The sequence below is a fragment of the Dermacentor albipictus genome, unplaced genomic scaffold (assembly GCF_038994185.2).
Source record: "Dermacentor albipictus isolate Rhodes 1998 colony unplaced genomic scaffold, USDA_Dalb.pri_finalv2 scaffold_21, whole genome shotgun sequence".
NCBI lineage: Eukaryota > Metazoa > Arthropoda > Arachnida > Ixodida > Ixodidae > Dermacentor > Dermacentor albipictus.
In genome coordinates this window covers 2104271-2116106 of record NW_027225575.1, presented here as the reverse complement: position 1 = coordinate 2116106, position 11836 = coordinate 2104271, and the positions used below count along the sequence as shown (strand labels likewise).

At 44.0% G+C, this 11836-nt stretch overlaps 1 protein-coding gene across 3 annotated transcripts in view; it reads right to left on the bottom strand.

The window, feature by feature from the left end:
• Positions 1-1661: 1661 nt before the first annotated feature.
• LOC139052309 (motile sperm domain-containing protein 1) overlaps positions 1662-11836 on the bottom strand; it is a 28790-nt gene continuing 18615 nt past the window's right edge. For 2 of the 3 annotated variants that reach the window (XM_070529403.1, XM_070529405.1), the window contains 2 exons: positions 8571-8780; positions 7290-7475 (listed from right to left, as the gene is read on the bottom strand). In XM_070529403.1, coding sequence (XP_070385504.1) covers positions 7444-7475; positions 8571-8780 — 242 coding nt within the window. In that variant the 3' untranslated portion in view covers positions 7290-7443. Of the gene's footprint in view, positions 2013-7289; positions 7476-8570; positions 8781-11836 lie in introns of those variants that run through there. The other variant, XM_070529404.1, reaches the window with a different exon arrangement.

The window sequence follows — 11836 nt, the reverse complement described above, 5'->3', positions numbered from 1 at the left end:
ACATTGTTCGAGAATTGCGAGTCAACCCTGACAACCTTGGCTCCTATGTTAACTAGAGCAGTGAAATTTTGGTCATCAATTAGTAGAACATCAAGGCCGGTAGTTCTTAGCCTTGTGTTGAAGTTAGTTCTTGGCGTCTGATCACGGCTGTGTCGCATTGACCGTTGACTGGTACATTGTGTCGTCAGGTCTTCATTTGTTGGCATATTCTTGGCTTCCAGGCTTTGTCGGGATGGCGGCACGTCGTTGCTACGTTATCAGACATTGGACAGATGATCTTGAAGTGTTGTTATCGACGGAGGATGTTCGGCATTTTGATGTTTAGCAACTGCATCTCCATCGGTTGCTGCTTTTAGTTTTCTCGGTAGGGGCTAAGGGACCATCCATGGGATGGGCCAGTGTACTGTCGGTGCTACAGAGAGAGGTAGCGGCCCGGTGACGGCGAACAGTACAGTCGTTGAGGGCTCCACTGAGCAGTGGCGGGGTAGTCTGTGATATCACGGGGCCGTTCACGGCAAGCCCTCATAGTCCCAAGTCGCAGTATGGGCGTCGGCAGTACACATGGCCGGCTTCTCTGCAGTGATAGCAGAGCGGGCAGTGGTCTGGAGCATGCCATACATGTCTTCCTTGGTTAGCTGTGCTGGGCGACAGGCGGGCGAGCTGGCAGCGTGGAGGGGGGAACATGAAGGCGGGCTATGGGTAGGTTATCGCTTCTGGCTGAGGAAGTGTCAACTCAAGGACTCCGGGTGGCTGCTGGACCTCCTCTTGGACAATGTCAGCATGGAGGCTATTGGAGTTGCATAGAAGGGAACATCCTGCACAGTTCTTTGCGTACAATGGCTCTGATGGTCTCTCAGAGCTCTTTGGAGCCCAGCGCTTAGATTTCGCTTTTCAGCAAAAGCACTTGGTGGTTGTATTGCCATCTGCACATTTCCAGCGTCTTCACAATGTTTGTAACTTCCATTAAAAATTCTGTGATGGTTTTGGGTGGACAGCGAATCGATCTGCCAAAAAGCTCATGTTTCACACCACACATTAGAAAGTGAACTTCCTTGTCCTCAGACATGTCTGGGTCGGCGTGGTGAAACAAGCGGGTCGTCTTTTCTGTGTAAATCGCAATGTGCTGATTTGGAAGTTGTGCACGGGATTCCAGTATTGCTTCAGCCCTCTCTTTGCAGATGACGCTCGTGAAAGTTTTCAAGGTGCTGCAGAAGAGGTCCCACATTATCAGGCTTGACTCGTGATTCTCGAACAATGTCCTAGCGGCATTTTCTAAGGATAAGTATGCATGCTGCAGCTTGTCATTGCAGTTCCAGTTATTGCATGTAGTGACCCTTTCGTATGTTTTTAGCCAGTTTTCCGCGTCTTCAAACGATGATCCACAGAAGGTCGGTGGCTCCCCGGGCTTTTGCAGCACGATGGAGGTTGCTGAGGTTGCAGTGTGGTTGTTGACTTGGCCACTATCTTCCTGATTATTTCAGGTAGAAGTACGTGCTCCAGGGGCAGGTTTTGTAGCCTGTGGCTTGCTCTATGGTTCGGGGCACACTGGTGTTGTCATCGAGATGTGGGTTTGATAGGGGCTTCCGGTACATGAGCACAAAAGCACCTCCAGCACATGTCACATCATAGTGATGGTCAAAAACACAGTAGCAAAACTGTGAATGACAAAACTAATTCTTTATTGGGTGAACTTGTGCCCCTAAAAGCAAATGACATTCAAAGCGCAATAGCGGCGGCGAACACAGTTGGCAATCATCAAAAATCTGATATGTGGGTCAAGCGCATCAGCTTTTATACATGATTTACCGAAGGTTCCAGAATCACCAGTGCCCGCATGCCTTCCAGAAAGTACTACATAATTTGCATCACGCATACAATCTGATTACACAAAGTTTGGCGAGAATGTACGTTACAAATAGAATCAACAATAACATTTGAGTAAGTTGCAAATAATACAGGCATGTCTTGCACTGCGCGATAACATTAGGTTGTTGGTGGGTGAAATGCAGTTCCTGGAAAAAGATAAATAAGTACGCATGTCAATATGGTCACCGGTTACCTTCCTTAAAGATACAGAGCAAAAGCTCCCTCAAGCTCACAACAGCAATACGTGTTGGTTGATGTACCCAGAAATACATTGCATCAGAAGTTATCCAGAAGTGGCATGTTTCAAGTGTCACTTTAGCTGTGGGGTATGACAGTACGTAAGTGGAAGGCCTACATTCCAAAGAAGAGCTCTGGATCAAAGAAACGAAAATGACACCAGTATCGCACGCTTGTCTATATTTCCCTTTGCTTCTTCCTTCCAATCACCATTGCACCTCACATTTACTTTATGGAGAAACAAAGAGGTGTTCGCCATGATCAGACATCTATGCAAGCCCAGTGCTTTCCTTTTCCTCTGCGCACTGAGAACACAGTCTCCCCCTTCAGCTACTGTAGAAGCAAAGCAAACATGGACAAATTCTGTTCACTGTACCATGCCAAGGTTGAAAATGGCAGTTCTGTGGTGTGTGCAAAGTAGTTGAACAAGCTTGTGTGCATGATAACAGTGCAACATTACAGCTACACCATTCATGTCACACCATGCGGCCAACTACATACTTCAAGAAAATAGGATTCCATCACAGCTTGCTGATTACATGACATTTTGTCATCCCTAATGCAGCAGTGCAGATGCTGTTGCCAGTGTTACAGCGATGGCACTTATATGACTACAAATCTACCTTGAAGGTCTTGCTGACACATCACACTCACTCTAGATACAAGTGAGCCTCGATACCGTACAGATTTGGTGCCCCCTTATGGCCCATAGTGGACACTTGTGTCATTGTATTACTCTCTGTTGCATGTGAAGAGGGAAGAATGCAGCTGTAATCTTGTCACAACCAGAAAAAGAATTAAATTTCGAGTCTTCAGTTTCCAAGTTGTGCTATTTAGGAGTACCATAATTAGTACCGAATTACCAGATTAGACAAGTTTAAAAGCTTTACCTTCTGCAGGGTGCCGTCTATACATGGTTCAGGGTGTCTACCAAGTTAACATTTCCAAATTCCCTGAGTTTTCCAGGTTTTCCCTGAGTGCCTTTGCAAAATTCCCTGACTGATGCAGAACTATGTTTTTGTCAAGCCAAGCTGAAACCATATCGCCCGGTGCTGTCATTCTCTAGTAAGCATATGAAAAAAAAATTTAAAAAAAAACGACTTAATCTAATTTGAATACTAAGGAGTAGTGTTTATGTTATTCAAAAAGAGAATAGAAGGGAGAAGTTAGTAAATATGCACGGCAAATAAAATCTCTTCCAAAAAATTGCAAATGGAGTCGGACATTTTCAAATACGAATAAAAAAGGAGATGCACGCAAAAGCAAATATTTTCGAATATGGGCTATTTGCATCAACTGATAGCAAGCTCAGTGGTATGAGGCCCGAACTTTGTCACAATTGAGATTCTCTCTCAACAGCTCGTAAGTCAACCTCAACTGTTCTGACATACTCTCAGCCCGCGCACGATGCCTCAGTGTTGTGTTTCACCTATTTAGAGAGTTTATTTTGGCTTGGATGAGGGACACTTGCATCTCGGCATCAGCCAACACTTTGTTTTTTTGAGCTCAAGCTCCTTCAAAATGGCGGCAACACGCTTCCTTTCCCGTTCATGCCTCAATGCGTTGGTCCTTTCTGTTCTTGTACTCCTTCCGCCACTCGTTCGCCCCACGAACCATTTGAAGCATCTTCTTGGTCAGTTGCACAGTCCACGTCCGAGTTTTTGAACTCCTTAGGGGCCGCGAAAACGTCCGAAAAATTGGCCAGTTGGAAAAAAATAAATGCCTGTCATTTACTGCCCTTAAGGGCTCAAACCGCCACAGGCACATTCGAAAACGCTCTGAAGGCCTGTCGGTACACGTATTAGGCATATCGGTGCTAGTGATCTGACAGGAAATACCGGGTGCACGCGTGTATAATTAAGGAATACATAGTGTGGCCCGTGGCAATAGCCCCTTCCCACGCTTGTTATGCTTCACTGCAATACTTTTGCGTATGCTTCACCAAGTAACATATCTGTAAGGAGGCGAAGCTGACTTTCGGGATCTGACATTAGGCAATGCACCGTGCTTTCTAAGCCAATCGCTAAGACCGCAAAGGCGGAGTCCGTGCCATTGCTGACAGCAGTGAATTCTTTCAATAAAAAACACGGCACCCAACGGCAAGAAACTTCATAGCGAACTTCGAGGCAGCAAGGCCTAGCGTTGCCGCAGTGGTGGCCATGGCTGCCAGCGGATCTGCGTGCGAGAACGCCGATTTGAGGCGGCGAGGTAATCAAAATGGCAGCAATGGTGGCATTAATGCCGTTTCGGACCTGCGGTCACGGTGAAACACCCGGAAAATCGGACGGCGAAGAGTTCTTGCGTCCGAAATTTCAGATGTTCTAATACAAATTGACTCTATGCAGCACGTGGTGGTGCCGCGAAGCCGTCCAAATTATCGGGAATCCGGAAAGTCGGTCGTTGACTGTACACTGGTAGCACCTCAAGCCGACGACAGGCCGTCAAAGACGATTCATTACGATTCCTGTCTGTTACTCGAGCCAGCATTACCGGGACTTTCGACCCTTTCAATAAAATTACCCCTAATTTTCCCTGATAGAGGCACAAATTCCCTGAGTTTTCCCTGAGTTTTTCTAGACTACTGAAAATCCCTGAGAAGCAGACTTGAAGAAAACAAGTTCACAGTGTGCTTATAAATATTTCCCACAGTAGAACACAGCAAAACCAGCTGCGCAATGACAGTCACTGAGCATGAGCACTATTTCCCGTCCACACTGGCAGCTCGTGATATGCAAGCAAATGCCGCTCACAATATGTAAAGTGAGACTTGCGTAGACTCGTGCAAAACCTTGTTGGGAAATGTGCCATGCACTTAAACAGAACTTCATAGATGCACAAAGCACAATAACATTTGTGATGGCAATGAAAAGACACAGAACCTTAATGGCATTGTTCAAGCTCGTCCTTAGTGGTTTGTCTCTGCAGACTATATTGTGGGTGGGGAATATCTAAAAAAAAAATTTATTTTAGGCCCAAATTGGCCCCTGCGGACTATACACTGGGTATAGACTATATATAGTCTGGAAAATACAATACATAGAATTGGCCATTTACAAAGTAATCAGAAGTGCCAATCACTTTGCATAAGGGAGCTGCTTACCATAATCAGCAATACAGAATGGTAAGGCCCAGAATAAGGCCACACAACTTCCACATTATAATAGCGCACAGACTCCATATTTGCAGTGGTGAGAATATTCTCTTCTACGAAAAGCTTTTTATGGCAAAAAACATGTCTTTCAGCAAGCGCCAACTAGACCAACAAACAGTTCTGTTGAAAAAGAACAGAATATGCTACATAATGCACTTACGACAACGTGACATACAATATATCGCTTGTAACAATTGGCTATTACAGTAGTAGCAACATCTGCATTACCTTTATGCAAAAATAAATTCTATGCGATCAAACTATGTTCACAGTGGTGCAGTTATTTTCTAAGAGTAGCCCTTTCCCAAGAAAATTTTGTATAAAATCCCACTATGACTGTCGACGGTAATGCATTAGCATTGAATCAATATAGAGACACACCATATTGCCACCGTTAAAAATGAGTTATGTATGAGGCGTGCACTGCAGTGGTTCTCTTTCGCGCATCCTTAAGATTACTCAGCGCCATGAGGCACTGCCATCGCGAAGGTTGCACGTTGCCTCCAAAATGCATGGCGCATTGGTGCATGTGGACACTGAGAAATACTTCATGTGGCAACGGGGCTCCTTTCTCGCACTTCCTTCTGGACACACAGAGTCATTTAGTGGCACTGCCGTGAAGTCTGTGCATGGCCTCCTAGGAAATAAACGCGGCGCACCAGTACCTGCAAACGCGGAGAATTGTTTCCTCGCTTGCCACATACTAAGTGGCACATAATCAGTGACCCAAGTTTGCCAGAGGTTCATTGAAGAGCAGCACATACCCAGTGCATTCATAGGTCACTGGGATGAATGAGTAGTGCATCAGATTGCTGTGCTGAGTGAGCAGGGTTTAAAACCAACCATCTGACCAACTTGGGTCATTGAGTATGTGGCAATGTGTACATACATTCCGCTCTTCACCAACCTTCTTTCACACCGACATAGGTCATTGTAGATGCGGGACTGGGTATACATTTATTTTTTAAGTCACTCTTTGAGGCCAACTTGGAGCTCTGGGTATGCACCACTCGGGCTGTGCTGCTCCTCAATGAACCTCTTTGATGCTAACTTGAGTCACTGGGTATGTGCCACTGGAAATGTGCCCCTCTACATTGGCTAAAAAGATCCATTAAATTTCTCCGATGCCAAGTGGAATTGAACCCACATCACAAGGGTTCCTCAACGACAGCAACCTGACACATTAACAGGCACAAATGCACTGGGTATGTGCCACTTTCAATGAATGCCTTTCATGCCAACACTTTAGCGAGCTGTGCCATGAATGCACTGGACAGGTGCCACTCTTCAATGAACCTCTCGCCAACCTCTCGCAAAACTGAGTGTGCAGCAAGTGAGGGAACAATTTCAGCATTCTCTGGCACTGGCGCGCCACGTTTCTCGTCTCGAAGGCCACAGGCGGACTTCTCGTCAGTGCCACTAGATGTCGCAGTATGTTGAAAAAGAAGTGTGAAAGAGGAGCCCAGTTGATGCATGGTGCGTTTCTCAGCATTTGCACACACTGGTGCGCCATGCATTTTTGGAGGCCACACGCAGGCTTTGTGGTGGTTTAGCAGAGTGCATTGTTGGGCAAGTTGGTTCATTGTATTTGGAAAGATTGGATGCTCTTTGTAGACGATCACAAGGAAGAAGACAGGACAGGCGCAAACTAACAACTGAGGTTTATTCGAGGGAAACACTTAAATATCAGACCATGCCAGCGCAGGCGCATCGGGGTATTAGCAGCAGATAAGAGGAGAAAAAACACAAAATCAGAAAAAAACAATGGCATGGCTCAGCGTGGTGGTGCTGCCAGGTGGCGCCAAGTGCTCTTAGGGAAGCACAAAAGAGAAATTCCGCAGCAATACATGCCTCATACATAGCTCATTTTGACAGTGGCCATACGTTGAGTTGCTATATGGATTTAGTGCTACATGCATTGTCGTCGACAGTCGTCATGACATAAGTTACTCCGCTTTTTTTTTTTCTTTAAGAGCCTGTATAAATTTAATGAAAGACATGTTGGAAATGTCGATTGAAGAACTAAGTTCTACTATTTACCAAGATCAGGCACACTTTATTTAATAACGAACAAAACGTCATTGGGATGAACAGGTCACACAATTTCATGTCCAATCTTTCTCAAAGTTGGCCTGATTGGCTTTAAAGGTGTCCAACCATTCTTGAGCACAGGTGAAAAAAACCATCCCTTACTTGCGGACAATGAATGTTGTCATGAGTCCTGCACATAGAAAGTAGTCAACTAGTAAACTTAGCTTCCTAATCACTAAATGCTATACACCTGCAACACACTAGATTTTTTAGATTTTTTTTTTAGCATGACCGAATTTAAACACATCGTAGGTAACCCAAATCCGTCATTGAAAGGAACCATCTACAGACTTTGCAGAATTTACAGAATTCAAAGTGTCTGCCAATGTGAAAAGTTTTAAAAAGAACTTTCATGTCTGCAAAATATTTTCAATATATATGGATGGACATTTTGAACTCTATAATTAAGAGTAATAAGAAATTGTATAGAAATAATTCACAGACTGGGTAAAAAGGCTCAAAATGAAGTGTGGCGTCTTATAATAAAATTTCAGGATTGTTACAAAAAGGTATCTGTGCTAAAGGCCTCCTATAAATTGAATAACGGTGACCTCTCTGTATCCTAGAACTTCTCAAAACAAATTCAAGATGGCTATACAACACAATTATGGCAAAGATCAATGGCTGAAAAGGCCAAAAGTTTAAATGTTGAGATCTCATATGACAAGCTAATCAATGATTGAGCTGCGTATGGGCGGGATGAAACTAAATCCTATCATTATAACATTAACAAAAAAAAAACATGTTGATGAAATAGGCTACCTTATTCGTTGCTGAAGATGCACAATCTTAATCATTGAAGCATAAAGAAGGCTGTTCGAGGGACTTCTGTCATCACAGAAGTCTGACATACTAGTTCGAACAGAAACATGGTTGACTGATTCAATTTATAAGTCATTCCACCTGGCTTCGAATGCACATAGAAAAGACTGCAACTCAAAGGAGGGGGTGATGTGTGCATTCTGTAAGTGATAAGCTTGATAAAAATTCCAGATGTTTTCAATGCTGAATGCAATGTTTGCAAAAGTTACTGAAGTGGCTGCATTACTTTACCTTGGTCTATTCACAGCTTCTGAAACTATGTGACAATGGGATGTACCTAACCAAAGCGGCAGTTGGGCTTTTCGGTGACCCATTACAATGGCAACTCGTTACAAGAATGCAGACAGCATGGCAGTTAGTCACACAAGCTACGAAGTTTGTATTTCATATGAGTTGGACCTACCAAGAATGTATGCAGCGAAGAGCTTGTGCTCGTGGCTCATAGGCAAGTGTGCAAGCAATGGGTGGTTGCTGGTGTCACGTGCATCCTCAAGTGGTAGTATAAGCACCACAACACACGCCAGCACCACAAACAGCACAAGTGGGTCTTGCCCAAATGCAGTCCAGCATTTCTTCTGTCCCTGCTCCACCAATGGTTGCAACTGGGTGGAATCTGTGAACAGCACACCAGTTTGCCACACAAGCAGGCAAGTTTGTATTTCACCGGGAAGAATACTTGTAAGGCAGATACTTTTCTGGCCCCTAAATTTTCTTGAAACTTCCAGGCAAAACGTCCCCTCCTCTAAGAGGCTGCTTCAGCAAAGGATGCACATTATTACTGCTGTGCTGTCTGATGAGTGAGCAGAGAGATTATTTTTCAAGTTCAACGACACTGTAGCACCATAATTATTAAGAAACCTGCAGACTAGTTCTAACAATGCACACAAATGCATCAAAAGCCCAACTGACTTGGCAATTGGGCCCGGTCACAAGGGAGCTCAGGAAACCTTAAAGAGCTTGTTTTGACTTCAGATTTGTAAGTCGCAGAGTGGCGCGTGGTGGAAAATATTGAATGACTGCATGCTTTCTTACATAAATACCTTTTACAGTTCTTACATAGATGCATACATACACATATTTACATATGTATATGACAGCACATGCTGTCTAGAGAAATCCCATGAGCATCTTCATGGCTGAACTTAACTCTATGCTTGAGTGACGTGTGTGAGATCCTGGCAGTGCTCCATCCAGACGAAATGCCACATGAAACAACACAAGCGGTATGTGACAAACTAGTGTGGCTTTCTCTGGAGGCAGCACTGCATCATCCTCAAGAGCTGGTAAAAGCATGTGAGGGTTCATTCGCTCAACTTCTGCAGTGTCTCATAACAACATAGCATGGCTCTGAAATTGCTCCACTGAGAGGAAAGGGCTGAACAGAATGAGTTAGGTTGCATCGCAAGAAGAAGAATCAGGTGCGCAGCTTCCAGATGCTCTGCAATGAGCAAAGAACACTGTGACTGGGTTAGTTGCACATACTTGGGCTGTCCCCATGGGCTACTTTTGGACAAGAGTGCCTTCCATACAGGACAGGCCTGTGAAATTTGCTTAATCCACTGACAGCAAACAGTTCAATGGCATGTACTTGCACACATCTTTGTGACTACTTTCACTGTTCCTGTAGCACTTGCTTTCGTGTTGTGTATGCTGTTCTGGATGTTGTGCGGTGCCATTAATGAAACAATGACAACTAAGGCAAAGAGTGGAAGACACAGTGCTGCTGGTATGTGGTGGGCGGAAGAGGAAGAATAAAAAACGGTAGGAATTAAGGAATATGAGCCAGAGCATTAGAAATTACGCTTAGCCCATCACACGTGCAGTGGACTATACAAGGGACATTAAAGATAAAGTTCATGTAAGCATTCACCCAGTGGATGCTTACATCCACAGGGTGAATGTAACCAGTCCCACATTAATGTGGGACTGGTTACAAGTTGGTAGACCACGCTTGATGATGACTGCATGAATGGCAAGGTAGGCCCAACATAATCTTGCCCCAGAGAACCATCAAGCAGGTGCCGGGCTACAACTGATGACCGCCAGGCAGGTGAAATCGCCAGGCAGCAATCCGGCTTTGAGCCCTTCAGCCTTGTATGAGCTCCTACAGCCTCGAACCACTCGCTTCTGTGCTGCCGCACAAAGTTCTCCCAAAACTTTTTTTTTCCTCCATGTGTAACTTTGCCATTGGTCCAATATGCTTTTTTGTTAATTCCAGACTTTTTTTTCTTCCTCCTCTACCCATCAAATGCCAGCAGCACTGTGTCTTCCACTCTTCATCGTCATCACCATTTCATTGACACACCACACACAACATGACACTCACTAACCACAGCTTCTGCGGTCACATAACGTGTTTGACAAATAAAATAGCCCCAATATTTCCTTTCTGTTCCCAAGACCATCATGTATCGCTGAACACGCTGGCAAAGCAGTTAGTCAAGGCACAGATCACCATCCTGTTTAGGATGGCTGCTGAGTTCAAGAAATTTGTACTAGGTACAGATGCAGTGGGCAGCACAGATTAAATGTTGCGGTCAATCAAAAGTGATAGAGTTTTCAGAGACAATTATAGAGAGTAAGGATAAATTCTTTCAAGGCAAACTCTGAATGCTTAAGTTTATTGGTAATTGCAAAAGAGGGATGCAACTTTTTTTTTCTTTTTTTCTTTTTACTACTAGAGTTCAGCCTCACAGCAGATGACACATTCCCCTAGCAGTCTGTTGCAAAGCTTTAGGAAGGCAAGTATGCCACCTATCTCAAATTCCCGTCTCGCAAATCTTGCTTTAAATGTGCACTACTGAGATGCAAGCTCCCGAGGGCCGACATGTGTCTATGGAGGTGCAGCTGCAAAAAACTGTTGTGTCACCTCAGAAAGCCAATCGTAACCAAGAAAAATAACAGCAGTTTAAGAGTGGTAATCTGTTGCAGCATTCGATTTGCATCATGCAGGTGTGAATAAACTGGAATGCCATCATAAGAAACTGTGTGCCAATGAAGGTTCCTGGACATTCAGCTTTCTTTTCTTTCAGAAAACACTTATTTTCTTCGCATTACCAACTACGAAAAGACACACTAGCTTGCACTAAATGAAAGAAGCCCAAACAACATTCAATCCCACATTTTGCAATCTTCACTTTCACCACTTTTCTATAACTGTAATCCCAGCTTTGCTTAAAGATTATTATGCTTTGTAGCTAGCTGCCAGAATGACACACTTTGGTCACAAGGACTCCATAACTAGGTAACTGCCTTTCCTAGTATTGTTGATACATAGAGCTAAAATGCGCATCAACCAGAGCCTCAATTTAAGCCACAGTGCAAATGCTTCCATTTTTTTCACTGCACCCGCAGGCTTTTTCAAACACTGGCATGTATCATGATTACACAGGGTGATCATTTTTAAAATTTTTATGGAATTTTTTAAACATTGCCTGTTGTAGACAGCGTAGTTCTTGTCCTTGAGCTGGACTATTCGAAGAGGCGGGCATTATTAGCATGAGAAATCAAAGCAGACATTTATATAATTTAACTTCTTAATTACATTACGGTGCATATTTCAATTTATGAATTGTAGCCAGTGAGTTTGCAAGACGTATCCACTTGAAATTAATTTCCAGGAGAACACCAGTTTTGAGATATTTCCCAAAGTGTGGGACAAAATACAGG